At 42.6% G+C, this 20204-nt stretch overlaps 1 protein-coding gene across 5 annotated transcripts in view; it reads right to left on the minus strand.

Annotated features, from left to right (window-relative positions):
- Positions 1–206: 206 nt before the first annotated feature.
- The window catches only part of cacna2d2a (calcium channel, voltage-dependent, alpha 2/delta subunit 2a), a 1382174-nt gene continuing 1362176 nt past the window's right edge, over positions 207–20204 (minus strand). For all 5 annotated transcript variants that reach the window (XM_068051351.1, XM_068051350.1, XM_068051349.1 and 2 more), the window contains one exon: positions 207–1799. In XM_068051351.1, the coding sequence (XP_067907452.1) occupies positions 1671–1799 (129 nt within the window). In that variant the 3' untranslated portion in view covers positions 207–1670. The remainder of the gene's footprint in view (positions 1800–20204) is intronic.

The following is a 20204-nucleotide window of genomic DNA, read 5'->3' on the forward strand; positions in this document are numbered from 1 at the left end:
ACATGCATAAGACTAGTAGCTGCAGCTTGAATACACTAAGGTGCAGTTGATTGCGAGCAAGGAGTGTTGAGATGCTGTGCTTGTTAATGAGTGCCACTAAGAACACTATGTTCCCCAACATGCAGCTTGAATAAAGGGTTATTCACATGCAAATAGAACTAGGGAAGGAGAGCAAGAGTAATAGACAATAAATAGTTTTTGGATATGAAGTTTATTTTATGAGTGAACCACTGTGTATAAGTAACATATCTAAAGAATAATGTCCTCTGCTGATGATAGAGATTTAAAAGTCCCCAAGTGTGTAAATTTTATTCACAGGGAGGTTTGATATCTAACAGGTGTTGAGATTTCACTCACTATAGCCACCTAGAATGCCTATAGTTTAACAATATCACAGCACTTAACATGTCTAATAAATGCTACACTTACTGACTTTGTTCAATGATTTCTTGGATATTATTCTTTCAAAGTGTTAATCTTTTTTAAGGAACAGATGCACAAATAATGAGTGTGTCTGTAGGCAACACCCAGTCAGCTTACAAATAAGTCTTTTTCTCTCATATAACAACATCTTGTAGGGAACTCGACAACACCCTCGACCAACTTCAACTAACATATATTACACACATTCTCAATCACCATAGGTCACTTACAGTCATCTATAAGCAGCACACAGTGGAAAGGGGAGACTGGAAAAAGGCTCCTTCACCACCAGTGGATTTCATTCCCTCCTCACCTGCCACACCCCTGGCTCTGCTTTTCTCTTAAGTTACCCACACATGTAAAGTGTGCAAAAGAACTTTTCGCATTGAGACCGTTTCATTTGGATTTCCCTGAAGTTGCCTGTGACTTGCGCCTGCACACCTGTTCCACAGTTACAGCCCAGTTTGGGAATGGAATGCAAATAACAGCTGAAGAACCTGGACCTCTGATGGGGCATCTGCCTGGTAGCAGCCCCTGGGCTCAGATGAAGGAAGGAACATTTAATATGAGTTTAAACAAATTTGTGAGGTACATATTTTACGAGTGAGAACAGAGATCTCCCTGAATAAAAATGGAAGCAGTGGTATAAAAAGGAAGGAGTCTGGCAACTGGAAGGTGTAATGAGTAACATGCTATCCTGACTGCTGATGTCATTACATTACAGTTACAGTCACTTCAGTTGGAAAACTGCCCTGTAACTTGGCTGTCAATCAAAATATGTGATTAAAGCCATCTCATTTGGCAAAACTAAGTACTGCATAAATAAATGCAACCTGTCTCAACAGCAGATAAAAGCTAAATATACCAATGGAAGTAATGCTATCCAGTAACATTGAAACTGCCAATGACTCCTATCAAATGTAAAGAGATAGTCTGGGAAAGCAGTGGCGCCTGCACAAGGGGACGATGGGCTCCTCTTGCGTTTCCCATCTTCTGATTCATGTAAAGGGTCTTCCACAAAGCAGATCCATGAAGTCCTGCTTTCCCCACAAGTTATCTTGCCAGGAAAATACTGGTTGTCCAAACGACCACAATAAACCAGCTCCACACACACACACAGTTTGCAGCTCCACCACACGACAACACGGAGATGTGAGACTGGAATGAAGAATTAGGCTTCCAGGGGAAGGGAAGTCCTCAGCCATGAGAATCGCACAGCTGATATCTAGTTACAGGAAGGTCCCAAATCAAAGATTGCTGGCCCAGGAAAAGAGGTTGAGATTGGCAGTCCAAGACAGGAGAAACAACTGCAGAGCTACTATGATGGAGAAGGAGGGCGTCAACATGGCTCCACCACCGCAATCTGAGGTATTCTCCTGCAACAATGACAAACACACCTTTGCAGATCCAAATAGATAACATAGTACATTCCATAGAATTTAAAACACAGAGACAGGCCATTTGGCCCAACTGGTGATTATGCTGCACATGTAACTCACCCCACACTACTTTATCTAACCCCATCAGCATATCCTTCTGTTCCTTTCTGTCTCATGTACTTATCTAGCTTGCCTTGTAATGCATCTATGCCATTCACCTCAGCCAAGGACGACAAAAGGGAATGAGAAGAGGTTTGGAAAGAAGTAAAAACAATTAGGAAGGCAAAAAGGAACTACAAAATGAAATTATCAAGAAATATATAAAGAAATAGTAAAGTATTCTACAAATCCTAAATAACGAAAGGAAAATCAAGATAGGGGTAGGGCCACTGAAATGAATCAAACTTAGAGCAGATAAAACCTCTGATCCAGATGCACTGCATCTGTACGAATTAAAGAATAGCAGAGGCACTATTACAAATATGCAAAAAATCATTAGAAAACAGAGGACTGGTGGACAGCTAATGTAATCCCCATATTTAAAAAGGGAGATAGACCAAATCCAGGGAATGCATAGACCAGTTAGTTTAACGTTGGTGGTAGGAAAGATGATGGAAATCTTACTCAAAGATTTAATTCAAGGCTGGGGCTCTTTTCTCTAGAAAGAGAAGACAGAGAGGTGATCTGATAGATTATGCATGGGTTTGATAGGGTAGATGTAGCGATACTTCCAAATGGAGGCAAGACCAGAACTAGAGGCCAAAAATATAAGGCAGTCATTAATAAATTGAATAAGGAATTCAGGAGAAACTTCTTTAACCAGAGAGTGGTTGAAATGTGAACTTGCTATCATATAGAGTAGTTGAGGTGAATAGCATAGATGCAGTTAAGGGGAAGTTAGAAAACTACATCAGCGAGAAAGGATTAGAAGGATATGTTGATAAGTTTAGATGAAGAGGGGAGTGAGGAGGCTTGTGTGGAGCATAAACATAGCATAGACCTGTTGGGCTGAATGGCCTGTTCCTGTGCTGTAAATACATTGTAATTCTTTGCAACTAATCCCTGTGGTAGAGTAAGCCATGATCATATTGAATGGCAAAGCAGGCTCACTGGCCTACTCCCGCCCCTATTTTTTGTGTTCTTATGTTCATATTCAAGGGAGGAGTGAGGCAGCAGTGCTAATTAAAGATACACATCGTATAGAGGGTGGTATGAGAGATGAGCATACTTGGTTGGAGTTCAAAAATAAGAAGGAAACTATTACTCTATTGGGAGCTTGTTATAGACCACCAAACAGTGGAAAGGACAGAGCTGGGGATATGGTGAAAATTTACAGAAAAATTACAGGAACTAGAGAGGCATAATAAAATGGGTGAATTTAATTATCCAAAGAAGGATGGGGAGGAGGTTAAGAATAGCGTGCTTGGCAAAGAAGGGGTGGGGTTTCTACAGCGTGACTAAATCAGTATCTTATTAGCCCAGCAAGGAAATAGATGATACTGGATGCACTTCTGACAGATTAAGTAGCATAAGTAACATAAAGTTAGGGGAACATGTAGAAAACAGCAAGTAGAACATAATTAGATTCACCAGGAAAACTGAAAATCAGAATAAGTGAAGATTAAGGTGTATAACTGGAAAAAGTCAATTTTAATGAGACAGAAAGGGAATGAGTTACACGAGAAAGAAACATTGGTAAATACGACAGTGCACAAACAATGGGATATACACTAGACAGATACATGAAGACAGAAGCGTTCTAGACAGATTCCCAGGAGATATGTCGGGTACAAATTAGGCGGATTCTTCAGGAGATGTGTGGGGTACAAATTAGACAGATTCTCCAGGAGATATCTCGGGTACAAATTAGACAGATTCTCCAGGAGATGTTTGGGATACAAATTAGACAGATTCTTCAGGTGATGTGTGGGGTACAAATTAGACTGATTCCCAGGAGATGCGTGGGGTACAAATTAGACAGATTCTCTAGGAGATGTTTGGGATACAAATTAGACAGATTCTCTAGGAGACATCTCGGGTACAAATTAGACAGATTCTTCAGGTGATGTGTGGGGTACAAATTAGACTGATTCCCAGGAGATGTGTGGGGTACAAATTAGACAGATTCTCTAGGAGATATCTCGGGTACAAATTAGACAGATTCTCCAGGAGATGTTTGGGATACAAATTAGACAGATTCTCTAGGAGACATCTCGGGTACAAATTAGACAGATTCTTCAGGAGATGTGTGGGGTACAAATTAGACTGATTCCCAGGAGATGTGTGGGGTACAAATTAGAAAGATTCTCCAGGGAATGTGTGGGTACAAATTAGACAGATTCTCCAGGGGATGTGTGGGGTACAAATTAGAAAGATTCACCAGGGGATGTGTGGGGTACAAATTAGAAAGATTCACCAGGGGATGTGTGGGTACAAATTAGAAAGATTCTCCAGGGGATGTGTGGGGTACAAATTAGAAAGATTCTCCAGGGAATGTGTGGGTACAAATTAGACAGATTCTCCAGGGGATGTGTGGGGTACAAATTAGAAAGATTCACCAGGGGATGTGTGGGGTACAAATTAGAAAGATTCACCAGGGAATGTGTGGGGTACAAATTAGAAAGATTCTCCAGGGAATGTGTGGGGTACAAATTAGAAAGATTCACCAGGGAATGTGTGGGGTACAAATTACAAAGATTCACCAGGGAATGTGTGGGGTACAAATTAGAAAGATTCTCTAGGGAATGTGTGGGGTACAAATTAGAAAGATTTACCAGGGGATGTGTGGGGTACAAATTAGAAGGATTCACCAGGGAATGTGTGGGGTACAAATTAGAAAGATTCTCTAGGGAATGTGTGGGGTACAAATTAGAAAGATTCTCCAGGGGATGTGTGGGGTACAAATTAGAAAGATTCTCTAGGGAATGTGTGGGGGACAAATTAGAAAGATTCACCAGGGAATGTGTGGGGTACAAATTAGAAAGATTCACCAGGGAATGTGTGGGGTACAAATTAGAAAGATTCTCTAGGGAATGTGTGGGGTACAAATTAGAAAGATTCACCAGGGGATGTGTGGGGTACAAATTAGAAAGATTCACCAGGGAATGTGTGGGGTACAAATTAGAAAGATTCTCCAGGGAATGTGTGGGGTACAAATTAGAAAGATTCTCCAGGGGATGTGTGGGGTACAAATTAGAAAGTTTCACCAGGGAATGTGTGGGGTACAAATTAGAAAGATTCTCCAGGGAATGTGTGGGTACAAATTAGACAGATTCTCCAGGGGATGTGTGGGGTACAAATTAGAAAGATTCACCAGGGGATGTGTGGGGTACAAATTAGACTGATTCCCAGGAGATGTGTGGGGTACAAATTAGAAAGATTCTCCAGGGAATGTGTGGGTACAAATTAGACAGATTCTCCAGGGGATGTGTGGGGTACAAATTAGAAAGATTCACCAGGGGATGTGTGGGGTACAAATTAGAAAGATTCACCAGGGGATGTGTGGGTACAAATTAGAAAGATTCTCCAGGGGATGTGTGGGGTACAAATTAGAAAGATTCTCCAGGGAATGTGTGGGTACAAATTAGACAGATTCTCCAGGGGATGTGTGGGGTACAAATTAGAAAGATTCACCAGGGGATGTGTGGGGTACAAATTAGAAAGATTCACCAGGGAATGTGTGGGGTACAAATTAGAAAGATTCTCCAGGGAATGTGTGGGGTACAAATTAGAAAGATTCACCAGGGAATGTGTGGGGTACAAATTACAAAGATTCACCAGGGAATGTGTGGGGTACAAATTAGAAAGATTCTCTAGGGAATGTGTGGGGTACAAATTAGAAAGATTTACCAGGGGATGTGTGGGGTACAAATTAGAAGGATTCACCAGGGAATGTGTGGGGTACAAATTAGAAAGATTCTCTAGGGAATGTGTGGGGTACAAATTAGAAAGATTCTCCAGGGGATGTGTGGGGTACAAATTAGAAAGATTCTCTAGGGAATGTGTGGGGGACAAATTAGAAAGATTCACCAGGGAATGTGTGGGGTACAAATTAGAAAGATTCACCAGGGAATGTGTGGGGTACAAATTAGAAAGATTCTCTAGGGAATGTGTGGGGTACAAATTAGAAAGATTCACCAGGGGATGTGTGGGGTACAAATTAGAAAGATTCACCAGGGAATGTGTGGGGTACAAATTAGAAAGATTCTCCAGGGAATGTGTGGGGTACAAATTAGAAAGATTCTCCAGGGGATGTGTGGGGTACAAATTAGAAAGTTTCACCAGGGAATGTGTGGGGTACAAATTAGAAAGATTCTCCAGGGAATGTGTGGGTACAAATTAGACAGATTCTCCAGGGGATGTGTGGGGTACAAATTAGAAAGATTCACCAGGGGATGTGTGGGGTACAAATTAGAAAGATTCACCAGGGAATGTGTGGGGTACAAATTAGAAAGATTCTCCAGGGAATGTGTGGGGTACAAATTAGAAAGATTCTCTAGGGGATGTGTGGGGTACAAATTAGAAAGATTCTCTAGGGAATGTGTGGGGGACAAATTAGAAAGATTCACCAGGGAATGTGTGGGGTACAAATTAGAAAGATTCACCAGGGGATGTGTGGGGTACAAATTAGAAAGATTCACCAGGGAATGTGTGGGGTACAAATTAGAAAGATTCACCAGGGAATGTGTGGGGTACAAATTAGAAAGATTCACCAGGGGATGTGTGGGGTACAAATTAGAAAGATTCTCCAGGGAATGTGTGGGGTACAAATTAGAAAGATTCTCTAGGGAATGTGTGGGGTACAAATTAGAAAGATTCACCAGGGAATGTGTGGGTACAAATTAGAAAGATTCACCAGGGAATGTGTGGGGTACAAATTAGAAAGATTCTCCAGGGAATGTGTGGGGTACAAATTAGAAAGATTCTCCAGGGAATGTGTGGGGTACAAATTAGAAAGATTCTCCAGGGAATGTGTGGGGTACAAATTAGAAAGATTCTCTAGGGAATGTGTGGGGTACAAATTAGAAAGATTCACCAGGGAATGTGTGGGGTACAAATTAGAAAGATTCTCCAGGGAATGTGTGGGGTACAAATTAGAAAGATTCTCTAGGGGATGTGTGGGGTACAAATTAGAAAGATTCACCAGGGGATGTGTGGGGTACAAATTAGAAAGATTCACCAGGGGATGTGTGGGGTGCAAATTAGAAAGATTCTCCAGGGAATGTGTGGGGTACAAATTAGAAAGATTCTCCAGGGAATGTGTGGGGTACAAATTAGAAAGATTCTCTAGGGGATGTGTGGGGTACAAATTAGAAAGATTCACCAGGGGATGTGTGGGGTACAAATTAGAAAGATTCACCAGGGGATGTGTGGGGTACAAATTAGAAAGATTCTCCAGGGAATGTGTGGGGTACAAATTAGAAAGATTCTCTAGGGAATGTGTGGGGGACAAATTAGAAAGATTCACCAGGGAATGTGTGGGGTACAAATTAGAAAGATTCTCCAGGGAATATGTGGGGTACAAATTAGAAAGATTCTCCAGGGGATGTGTGGGGTACAAATTAGAAAGATTCACCAGGGGATGTGTGGGGTACAAATTAGAAAGATTCTCCAGGGAATGTGTGGGGTACAAATTGGAAAGATTCTCCAGGGAATGTGTGGGGTACAAATTAGAAAGATTCTCCAGGGAATGTGTGGGGTACAAATTAGAAAGATTCACCAGGGGATGTGTGGGGTACAAATTAGAAAGATTCACCAGGGGATGTGTGGGGTACAAATTAGAAAGATTCACCAGGGAATGTGTGGGGTACAAATTAGAAAGATTCACCAGGGAATGTGTGGGGTACAAATTAGAAAGATTCTCCAGGGAATGTGTGGGGTACAAATTAGAAAGATTCTCCAGGGAATGTGTGGGTACAAATTAGACAGATTCTCCAGGGGATGTGTGGGGTACAAATTAGAAAGATTCACCAGGGGATGTGTGGGGTACAAATTAGAAAGATTCACCAGGGAATGTGTGGGGTACAAATTAGAAAGATTCTCCAGGGAATGTGTGGGGTACAAATTAGAAAGATTCTCTAGGGGATGTGTGGGGTACAAATTAGAAAGATTCTCTAGGGAATGTGTGGGGGACAAATTAGAAAGATTCACCAGGGAATGTGTGGGGTACAAATTAGAAAGATTCACCAGGGGATGTGTGGGGTACAAATTAGAAAGATTCACCAGGGAATGTGTGGGGTACAAATTAGAAAGATTCACCAGGGAATGTGTGGGGTACAAATTAGAAAGATTCACCAGGGGATGTGTGGGGTACAAATTAGAAAGATTCTCCAGGGAATGTGTGGGGTACAAATTAGAAAGATTCTCTAGGGAATGTGTGGGGTACAAATTAGAAAGATTCACCAGGGGATGTGTGGGGTACAAATTAGAAAGATTCACCAGGGGATGTGTGGGGTGCAAATTAGAAAGATTCTCCAGGGAATGTGTGGGGTACAAATTAGAAAGATTCTCCAGGGAATGTGTGGGGTACAAATTAGAAAGATTCTCTAGGGGATGTGTGGGGTACAAATTAGAAAGATTCACCAGGGGATGTGTGGGGTACAAATTAGAAAGATTCACCAGGGGATGTGTGGGGTACAAATTAGAAAGATTCTCCAGGGAATGTGTGGGGTACAAATTAGAAAGATTCTCTAGGGAATGTGTGGGGGACAAATTAGAAAGATTCACCAGGGAATGTGTGGGGTACAAATTAGAAAGATTCTCCAGGGAATATGTGGGGTACAAATTAGAAAGATTCTCCAGGGGATGTGTGGGGTACAAATTAGAAAGATTCACCAGGGGATGTGTGGGGTACAAATTAGAAAGATTCTCCAGGGAATGTGTGGGGTACAAATTGGAAAGATTCTCCAGGGAATGTGTGGGGTACAAATTAGAAAGATTCTCCAGGGAATGTGTGGGGTACAAATTAGAAAGATTCACCAGGGGATGTGTGGGGTACAAATTAGAAAGATTCACCAGGGGATGTGTGGGGTACAAATTAGAAAGATTCACCAGGGAATGTGTGGGGTACAAATTAGAAAGATTCACCAGGGAATGTGTGGGGTACAAATTAGAAAGATTCTCCAGGGAATGTGTGGGGTACAAATTAGAAAGATTCTCCAGGGAATGTGTGGGTACAAATTAGACAGATTCTCCAGGGGATGTGTGGGGTACAAATTAGAAAGATTCACCAGGGGATGTGTGGGGTACAAATTAGAAAGATTCACCAGGGAATGTGTGGGGTACAAATTAGAAAGATTCTCCAGGGAATGTGTGGGGTACAAATTAGAAAGATTCTCTAGGGGATGTGTGGGGTACAAATTAGAAAGATTCTCTAGGGAATGTGTGGGGGACAAATTAGAAAGATTCACCAGGGAATGTGTGGGGTACAAATTAGAAAGATTCACCAGGGGATGTGTGGGGTACAAATTAGAAAGATTCACCAGGGAATGTGTGGGGTACAAATTAGAAAGATTCACCAGGGAATGTGTGGGGTACAAATTAGAAAGATTCACCAGGGGATGTGTGGGGTACAAATTAGAAAGATTCTCCAGGGAATGTGTGGGGTACAAATTAGAAAGATTCTCTAGGGAATGTGTGGGGTACAAATTAGAAAGATTCACCAGGGAATGTGTGGGTACAAATTAGAAAGATTCACCAGGGAATGTGTGGGGTACAAATTAGAAAGATTCTCCAGGGAATGTGTGGGGTACAAATTAGAAAGATTCTCCAGGGAATGTGTGGGGTACAAATTAGAAAGATTCTCCAGGGAATGTGTGGGGTACAAATTAGAAAGATTCTCTAGGGAATGTGTGGGGTACAAATTAGAAAGATTCACCAGGGAATGTGTGGGGTACAAATTAGAAAGATTCTCCAGGGAATGTGTGGGGTACAAATTAGAAAGATTCTCTAGGGGATGTGTGGGGTACAAATTAGAAAGATTCACCAGGGGATGTGTGGGGTACAAATTAGAAAGATTCACCAGGGGATGTGTGGGGTGCAAATTAGAAAGATTCTCCAGGGAATGTGTGGGGTACAAATTAGAAAGATTCTCCAGGGAATGTGTGGGGTACAAATTAGAAAGATTCTCTAGGGGATGTGTGGGGTACAAATTAGAAAGATTCACCAGGGGATGTGTGGGGTACAAATTAGAAAGATTCACCAGGGGATGTGTGGGGTACAAATTAGAAAGATTCTCCAGGGAATGTGTGGGGTACAAATTAGAAAGATTCTCTAGGGAATGTGTGGGGGACAAATTAGAAAGATTCACCAGGGAATGTGTGGGGTACAAATTAGAAAGATTCTCCAGGGAATATGTGGGGTACAAATTAGAAAGATTCTCCAGGGGATGTGTGGGGTACAAATTAGAAAGATTCACCAGGGGATGTGTGGGGTACAAATTAGAAAGATTCTCCAGGGAATGTGTGGGGTACAAATTGGAAAGATTCTCCAGGGAATGTGTGGGGTACAAATTAGAAAGATTCTCCAGGGAATGTGTGGGGTACAAATTAGAAAGATTCACCAGGGGATGTGTGGGGTACAAATTAGAAAGATTCACCAGGGGATGTGTGGGGTACAAATTAGAAAGATTCACCAGGGAATGTGTGGGGTACAAATTAGAAAGATTCACCAGGGAATGTGTGGGGTACAAATTAGAAAGATTCTCCAGGGAATGTGTGGGGTACAAATTAGAAAGATTCTCCAGGGAATGTGTGGGGTACAAATTAGAAAGATTCACCAGGGGATGTGTGGGGTACAAATTAGAAAGATTCACCAGGGAATGTGTGGGGTACAAATTAGAAAGATTCACCAGGGAATGTGTGGGGTACAAATTAGAAAGATTCACCAGGGGATGTGTGGGATACAAATTAGAAATATTCTCTAGGGAATGTGTGGGGTACAAATTAGAAAGATTCACCAGGGAATGTGTGGGGTACAAATTAGAAAGATTCTCCAGGGAATGTGTGGGGTACAAATTAGACAGATTCTCCAGGGAATGTGTGGGGTACAAATTAGAAAGATTCTCCAGGGAATGTGTGGGGTACAAATTAGAAAGATTCACCAGGGGATGTGTGGGGTACAAATTAGAAAGATTCACCAGGGAATGTGTGGGGTACAAATTAGAAAGATTCACCAGGGAATGTGTGGGGTACAAATTAGAAAGATTCTCCAGGGAATGTGTGGGGTACAAATTAGAAAGATTCACCAGGGGATGTGTGGGGTACAAATTAGAAAGATTCACCAGGGGATGTGTGGGGTACAAATTAGAAAGATTCTCTAGGGGATGTGTGGGGTACAAATTAGAAAGATTCACCAGGGGATTTGTGGGGTACAAATTAGAAAGATTCTCTAGGGGATGTGTGGGGTACAAATTAGAAAGATTCACCAGGGGATGTGTGGGGTACAAATTAGAAAGATTCACCAGGGGATGTGTGGGGTACAAATTAGAAAGATTCTCCAGGGAATGTGTGGGGTACAAATTAGAAAGATTCTCCAGGGAATGTGTGGGGTACAAATTAGAAAGATTCTCTAGGGAATGTGTGGGGTACAAATTAGAAAGATTCACCAGGGAATGTGTGGGGTACAAATTAGAAAGATTCTCCAGGGAATGTGTGGGGTACAAATTAGAAAGATTCTCTAGGGAATGTGTGGGGTACAAATTAGAAAGATTCACCAGGGAATGTGTGGGGTACAAATTAGAAAGATTCTCCAGGGAATGTGTGGGGTACAAATTAGAAAGATTCACCAGGGGATGTGTGGGGTACAAATTAGAAAGATTCACCAGGGGATGTGTGGGGTACAAATTAGAAAGATTCTCCAGGGGATGTGTGGGGTACGGATTAGACAGATTCTCCAGGGAATGTGTGGGGTACAAATTAGAAAGATTCTCCAGGGAATGTGTGGGGTACAAATTAGAAAGATTCTCCAGGGAATGTGTGGGGTACAAATTAGAAAGATTCTCCAGGGGATGTGTGGGGTACGGATTAGACAGATTCTCCAGGGGATGTGTGGGGTACAAATTAGAAAGATTCTCCAGGGAATGTGAGGGGTACAAATTAGAAAGATTCTCCAGGGAATGTGTGGGGTACAAATTAGAAAGATTCTCCAGGGGATGTGTGGGGTACGGATTAGAAAGATTCTCCAGGGGATGTGTGGGGTACGGATTAGACAGATTCTCCAGGGGATGTGTGGGTACAAATTAGAAAGATTCTCCAGGGAATGTGTGGGGTACAAATTAGAAAGATTCTCCAGGGAATGTGTGGGGTACAAATTAGAAAGATTCTCCAGGGGATGTGTGGGGTACGGATTAGACAGATTCTCCAGGGGATGTGTGGGGTACAAATTAGAAAGATTCACCAGGGGATGTGTGGGGTACGGATCAGACAGATTCTCCAGGGGATGTGTGGGTACAAATTAGAAAGATTCTCCAGGGAATGTGTGGGGTACAAATTAGAAAGATTCTCCAGGGAATGTGTGGGGTACAAATTAGAAAGATTCTCCAGGGAATGTGTGGGGTACAATTTAGAAAGATTCTCCAGGGAATGTGTGGGGTACAAATTAGAAAGATTCTCCAGGGAATGTGTGGGGTACGGATTAGACAGATTCTCCAGGGAATGTGTGGGGTACAAATTAGAAAGATTCTCCAGGGAATGTGTGGGGTACAAATTAGAAAGATTCTCCAGGGAATGTGTGGGGTACAAATTAGAAAGATTCTCCAGGGAATGTGTGGGGTACAAATTAGAAAGATTCTCCAGGGAATGTGTGGGGTACAAATTAGAAAGATTCTCCAGGGGATGTGTGGGGTACAAATTAGAAAGATTCTCCAGGGGATGTGTGGGGTACGGATTAGACAGATTCTCCAGGGAATGTGTGGGGTACAAATTAGAAAGATTCTCCAGGGAATGTGTGGGGTACAAATTAGAAAGATTCTCCAGGGCATGTGTGGGGTACAAATTATAAAGATTCACCAGGGGATGTGTGGGGTACAAATTAGAAAGATTCTCCAGGGAATGTGTGGGGTACAAATTAGAAAGATTCTCCAGGGAATGTGTGGGGTACAAATTAGAAAGATTCTCCAGGGAATGTGTGGGGTACAAATTAGAAAGATTCTCCAGGGGATGTGTGGGGTACGGATTAGACAGATTCTCCAGGGGATGTGTGGGGTACAAATTAGAAAGATTCACCAGGGGATGTGTGGGGTACAAATTAGAAAGATTCTCTACGGGATGAGTGGGGTACAAATTAGAAAGATTCTCCAGGGGATGTGTGGGGTACAAATTAGAAAGATTCACCAGGGAATGTGTGGGGTACAAATTAGAAATATTCTCTACGGGATGTGTGGGGTACAAATTAGAAAGATTCACCAGGGGATGTGTGGGGTACAAATTAGAAAGATTCTCCAGGGAATGTGTGGGGTACAAATTAGAAAGATTCTCCAGGGAATGTGTGGGGTACAAATTAGAAAGATTCTCTACGGGATGTGTGGGGTACAAATTAGAAAGATTCACCAGGGGATGTGTGGGGTACAAATTAGAAAGATTCTCCAGGGAATGTGTGGGGTACAAATTAGAAAGATTCTCCAGGGGATGTGTGGGGTACAAATTAGAAAGATTCTCCAGGGAATGTGTGGGGTACAAATTAGAAAGATTCTCCAGGGAATGTGTGGGGTACAAATTAGAAAGATTCTCTACGGGATGTGTGGGGTACAAATTAGAAAGATTCACCAGGGGATGTGTGGGGTACAAATTAGAAAGATTCTCCAGGGAATGTGTGGGGTACAAATTAGAAAGATTCTCCAGGGAATGTGTGGGGTACAAATTAGAAAGATTCTCTACGGGATGTGTGGGGTACAAATTAGAAAGATTCACCAGGGGATGTGTGGGGTACAAATTAGAAAGATTCTCCAGGGAATGTGTGGGGTACAAATTAGAAAGATTCTCCAGGGGATGTGTGGGGTACAAATTAGAAAGATTCTCCAGGGAATGTGTGGGGTACAAATTAGAAAGATTCACCAGGGGATGTGTGGGGTACAAATTAGAAAGATTCTCCAGGGAATGTGTGGGGTACAAATTAGAAAGATTCACCAGGGGATGTGTGGGGTACAAATTAGAAAGATTCACCAGGGGATGTGTGGGGTACAAATTAGAAAGATTCACCAGGGGATGTGTGGGGTACAAATTAGAAAGATTCTCCAGGGAATGTGTGGGGTACAAATTAGAAAGATTCACCAGGGAATGTGTGGGGTACAAATTAGAAAGATTCTCCAGGGAATGTGTGGGGTACAAATTAGAAAGATTCTCTACGGGATGTGTGGGGTACAAATTAGAAAGATTCACCAGGGGATGTGTGGGGTACAAATTAGAAAGATTCACCAGGGGATGTGTGGGGTACAAATTAGAAAGATTCTCCAGGGGATGTGTGGGGTACAAATTAGAAAGATTCACCAGGGGATGTGTGGGGTACAAATTAGAAAGATTCTCCAGGGGATGTGTGTGGTCCAAATTAGAAAGATTCACCAGGGGATGTGTGGGGTACAAATTAGAAAGATTCTCCAGGGAATGTGTGGGGTACAAATTAGAAAGATACTCCAGGGGATGTGTGGGGTACAAATTAGAAAGATTCTCCAGGGGATGTGTGGGGTACAAATTAGAAAGATTCACCAGGGGATGTGTGGGGTACAAATTAGAAAGATTCACCAGGGGATGTGTGGGGTACAAATTAGAAAGATTCTCCAGGGAATGTGTGGGGTACAAATTAGAAAGATTCTCCAGGGGATGTGTGGGGTACAAATTAGAAAGATTCTCCAGGGGATGTGTGGGGTACAAATTAGAAAGATTCACCAGGGGATGTGTGGGGTACAAATTAGAAAGATTCTCTAGGGGATGTGTGGGGTACAAATTAGAAAGATTCTCCAGGGAATGTGTGGGGTACAAATTAGGAAGATTCTCTAGGGGATGTGTGGGGTACAAATTAGAAAGATTCACCAGGGGATGTGTGGGGTACAAATTAGAAAGATTCTCTAGCGGATGTGTGGGGTACAAATTAGAAAGATTCTCCAGGGAATGTGTGGGGTACAAATTAGAAAGACTCTCTAGGGGATGTGTGGGGTACAAATTAGAAAGATTCTCCAGGGGATGTGTGGGGTACAAATTAGAAAGATTCTCTAGGGGATGTGTGGGGTACAAATTAGAAAGATTCTCCAGGGGATGTGTGGGGTACAAATTAGAAAGATTCTCCAGGGGATGTGTGGGGTACAAATTAGAAAGATTCTCTAGGGGATGTGTGGGGTACAAATTAGAAAGATTCTCCAGGGGATGTGTGGGGTACAAATTAGAAAGATTCTCTAGGGGATGTGTGGGGTACAAATTAGAAAGATTCTCCAGGGGATGTGTGGGGTACAAATTAGAAAGATTCTCCAGGGGATGTGTGGGGTACAAATTAGAAAGATTCTCCAGGGAATGTGTGGGGTACAAATTAGAAAGATTCTCCAGGGGATGTGTGGGGTACAAATTAGAAAGATTCTCCAGGGAATGTGTGGGGTACAAATTAGAAAGATTCTCTAGGGGATGTGTGGGGTACAAATTAGAAAGATTCTCCAGGGGATGTGTGGGGTACAAATTAGAAAGATTCTCTAGGGGATGTGTGGGGTACAAATTAGAAAGATTCTCCAGGGGATGTGTGGGGTACAAATTAGAAAGATTCTCCAGGGGATGTGTGGGGTACAAATTAGAAAGATTCTCCAGGGGATGTGTGGGGTACAAATTAGAAAGATTCTCTAGGGGATGTGTGGGGTACAAATTAGAAAGATTCTCCAGGGAATGTGTGGGGTACAAATTAGAAAGATTCTCCAGGGAATGTGTGGGGTACAAATTAGAAAGATTCTCCAGGGGATGTGTGGGGTACAAATTAGAAAGATTCTCCAGGGGATGTGTGGGGTACAAATTAGAAAGATTCTCCAGGGAATGTGTGGGGTACAAATTAGAAAGATTCTCTAGGGGATGTGTGGGGTACAAATTAGAAGGATTCTCCAGGGGATGTGTGGGGTACAAATTAGAAAGATTCTCTAGGGGATGTGTGGGGTACAAATTAGAAAGATTCTCCAGGGGATGTGTGGGGTACAAATTAGAAAGATTCTCCAGGGGATGTGTGGGGTACGGATTCGACAGATTCTCCAGGGAATGTGTGGGGTACAAATTAGAAAGATTCTCCAGGGGATGTGTGGGGTACGGATTAGAAAGATTCTCCAGGGGATGTGTGGGGTACAAATTAGAAAGATTCTCCAGGGGATGTGTGGGGTACAAATTAGAAAGATTCTCTAGGGGATGTGTGGGGTACAAATTAGAAAGATTCTCCAGGGGATGTGTGGGGTACAAATTAGAAAGATTCTCTAGGGGATGTGTGGGGTACAAATTAGAAAGATTCTCTAGGGGATGTGTGGGGTACAAATTAGAAAGATTCTCCAGGGGATGTGTGGGGTACAAATTAGAAAGATTCTCCAGGGGATGTGTGGGGTACGGATTCGACAGATTCTCCAGGGAATGTGTGGGGTACAAATTAGAAAGATTCTCCAGGGGATGTGTGGGGTACGGATTAGACAGATTCTCCAGGGGATGTGTGGGTACAAATTAGAAAGATTCTCCAGGGAATGTGTGGGGTACAAATTAGAAAGATTCTCCAGGGAATGTGTGGGGTACAAATTAGAAAGATTCTCCAGGGGATGTGTGGGGTACAAATTAGAAAGATTCTCCAGGGAATGTGTGGGGTACAAATTAGAAAGATTCTCCAGGGAATGTGTGGGGTACAAATTGGAAAGATTCTCCAGGGAATGTGTGGGGTACAAATTGGAAAGATTCTCTAGGGAATGTGTGGGGTACAAATTAGAAAGATTCACCAGGGAATGTGTGGGGTACAAATTAGAAAGATTCTCCAGGGAATGTGTGGGGTACAAATTAGAAAGATTCTCTAGGGGATGTGTGGGGTACAAATTAGAAAGATTCACCAGGGGATGTGTGGGGTACAAATTAGAAAGATTCACCAGGGGATGTGTGGGGTGCAAATTAGAAAGATTCTCCAGGGAATGTGTGGGGTACAAATTAGAAAGATTCACCAGGGGATGTGTGGGGTACAAATTAGAAAGATTCTCCAGGGAATGTGTGGGGTACAAATTAGAAAGATTCACCAGGGAATGTGTGGGGTACAAATTAGAAAGATTCACCAGGGGATGTGTGGGGTACAAATTAGAAAGATTCTCCAGGGGATGTGTGGGGTACAAATTAGAAAGATTCACCAGGGGATGTGTGGGGTACAAATTAGAAAGATTCTCCAGGGAATGTGTGGGGTACAAATTAGAAAGATTCACCAGGGGATGTGTGGGGTACAAATTAGAAAGATTCTCCAGGGGATGTGTGGGGTACAAATTAGAAAGATTCACCAGGGGATGTGTGGGGTACAAATTAGAAAGATTCACCAGGGGATGTGTGGGGTACAAATTAGAAAGATTCTCCAGGGAATGTGTGGGGTACAATTAGAAAGATTCTCCAGGGGATGTGTGGGGTACAAATTAGAAAGATTCTCCAGGGGATGTGTGGGGTACAAATTAGAAAGATTCACCAGGGGATGTGTGGGGTACAAATTAGAAAGATTCTCCAGGGAATGTGTGGGGTACAAATTAGAAAGATTCACCAGGGAATGTGTGGGGTACAAATTAGAAAGATTCACCAGGGGATGTGTGGGGTACAAATTAGAAAGATTCTCCAGGGGATGTGTGGGGTACAAATTAGAAAGATTCACCAGGGGATGTGTGGGGTACAAATTAGAAAGATTCTCCAGGGAATGTGTGGGGTACAAATTAGAAAGATTCTCCAGGGGATGTGTGGGGTACAAATTAGAAAGATTCTCCAGGGGATGTGTGGGGTACAAATTAGAAAGATTCACCAGGGGATGTGTGGGGTACAAATTAGAAAGATTCTCTAGGGGATGTGTGGGGTACAAATTAGAAAGATTCTCCAGGGAATGTGTGGGGTACAAATTAGAAAGATTCTCCAGGGAATGTGTGGGGTACAAATTAGAAAGATTCTCCAGGGGATGTGTGGGGTACGGATTCGACAGATTCTCCAGGGAATGTGTGGGGTACAAATTAGAAAGATTCTCCAGGGGATGTGTGGGGTACGGATTAGACAGATTCTCCAGGGGATGTGTGGGTACAAATTAGAAAGATTCTCTAGGGAATGTGTGGGGTACAAATTAGAAAGATTCACCAGGGAATGTGTGGGGTACAAATTAGAAAGATTCTCCAGGGAATGTGTGGGGTACAAATTAGAAAGATTCTCTAGGGGATGTGTGGGGTACAAATTAGAAAGATTCACCAGGGGATGTGTGGGGTACAAATTAGAAAGATTCACCAGGGGATGTGTGGGGTACAAATTAGACAGATTCACCAGGGGATGTGTGGGGTACAAATTAGAAAGATTCTCCAGGGAATGTGTGGGGTACAAATTAGAAAGATTCTCCAGGGAATGTGTGGGGTACAAATTAGAAAGATTCTCCAGGGAATGTGTGGGGTACAAATTAGAAAGATTCACCAGGGGATGTGTGGGGTACAAATTAGAAAGATTCACCAGGGGATGTGTGGGGTACAAATTAGAAAGATTCTCCAGGGAATGTGTGGGGTACAAATTAGAAAGATTCTCCAGGGAATGTGTGGGGTACAAATTAGAAAGATTCTCCAGGGAATGTGTGGGGTACAAATTAGAAAGATTCTCCAGGGAATGTGTGGGGTACAAATTAGAAAGATTCTCCAGGGAATGTGTGGGGTACAAATTAGAAAGATTCTCCAGGGAATGTGTGGGGTACAAATTAGAAAGATTCACCAGGGGATGTGTGGGGTACAAATTAGAAAGATTCTCCAGGGGATGTGTGGGGTACAAATTAGAAAGATTCTCCAGGGGATGTGTGGGGTACGGATTAGACAGATTCTCCAGGGAATGTGTGGGGTACAAATTAGAAAGATTCTCCAGGGAATGTGTGGGGTACAAATTAGAAAGATTCTCCAGGGAATGTGTGGGGTACAAATTAGAAAGATTCTCCAGGGGATGTGTGGGGTACGGGTTAGACAGATTCTCCAGGGATGTGTGGGTACAAATTAGAAAGATTCTCCAGGGAATGTGTGGGGTACAAATTAGAAAGATTCTCCAGGGAATGTGTGGGGTACAAATTAGAAAGATTCTCCAGGGGATGTGTGGGGTACGGATTAGAAAGATTCTCCAGGGGATGTGTGGGGTACGGATTAGACAGATTCTCCAGGGGATGTGTGGGTACAAATTAGAAAGATTCTCCAGGGAATGTGTGGGGTACAAATTAGAAAGATTCTCCAGGGAATGTGTGGGGTACAAATTAGAAAGATTCTCCAGGGGATGTGTGGGGTACGGATTAGACAGATTCTCCAGGGGATGTGTGGGGTACAAATTAGAAAGATTCACCAGGGGATGTGTGGGGTACGGATCAGACAGATTCTCCAGGGGATGTGTGGGTACAAATTAGAAAGATTCTCCAGGGAATGTGTGGGGTACAAATTAGAAAGATTCTCCAGGGAATGTGTGGGGTACAAATTAGAAAGATTCTCCAGGGAATGTGTGGGGTACAAATTAGAAAGATTCTCCAGGGAATGTGTGGGGTAGAAATTAGAAAGATTCTCCAGGGAATGTGTGGGGTACGGATTAGACAGATTCTCCAGGGAATGTGTGGGGTACAAATTAGAAAGATTCTCCAGGGAATGTGTGGGGTACAAATTAGAAAGATTCTCCAGGGAATGTGTGGGGTACAAATTAGAAAGATTCTCCAGGGAATGTGTGGGGTACAAATTAGAAAGATTCTCCAGGGAATGTGTGGGGTACAAATTAGAAAGATTCACCAGGGGATGTGTGGGGTACAAATTAGAAAGATTCACCAGGGGATGTGTGGGGTACAAATTAGAAAGATTCTCCAGGGAATGTGTGGGGTACAAATTAGAAAGATTCTCCAGGGAATGTGTGGGGTACAAATTAGAAAGATTCTCCAGGGAATGTGTGGGGTACAAATTAGAAAGATTCTCCAGGGAATGTGTGGGGTACAAATTAGAAAGATTCTCCAGGGAATGTGTGGGGTACAAATTAGAAAGATTCTCCAGGGAATGTGTGGGGTACAAATTAGAAAGATTCACCAGGGGATGTGTGGGGTACAAATTAGAAAGATTCTCCAGGGGATGTGTGGGGTACAAATTAGAAAGATTCTCCAGGGGATGTGTGGGGTACGGATTAGACAGATTCTCCAGGGAATGTGTGGGGTACAAATTAGAAAGATTCTCCAGGGAATGTGTGGGGTACAAAT

This window comes from Heterodontus francisci, chromosome 19 (genome assembly GCF_036365525.1).
Source record: "Heterodontus francisci isolate sHetFra1 chromosome 19, sHetFra1.hap1, whole genome shotgun sequence".
In the NCBI taxonomy this organism is placed as follows: domain Eukaryota; kingdom Metazoa; phylum Chordata; class Chondrichthyes; order Heterodontiformes; family Heterodontidae; genus Heterodontus; species Heterodontus francisci.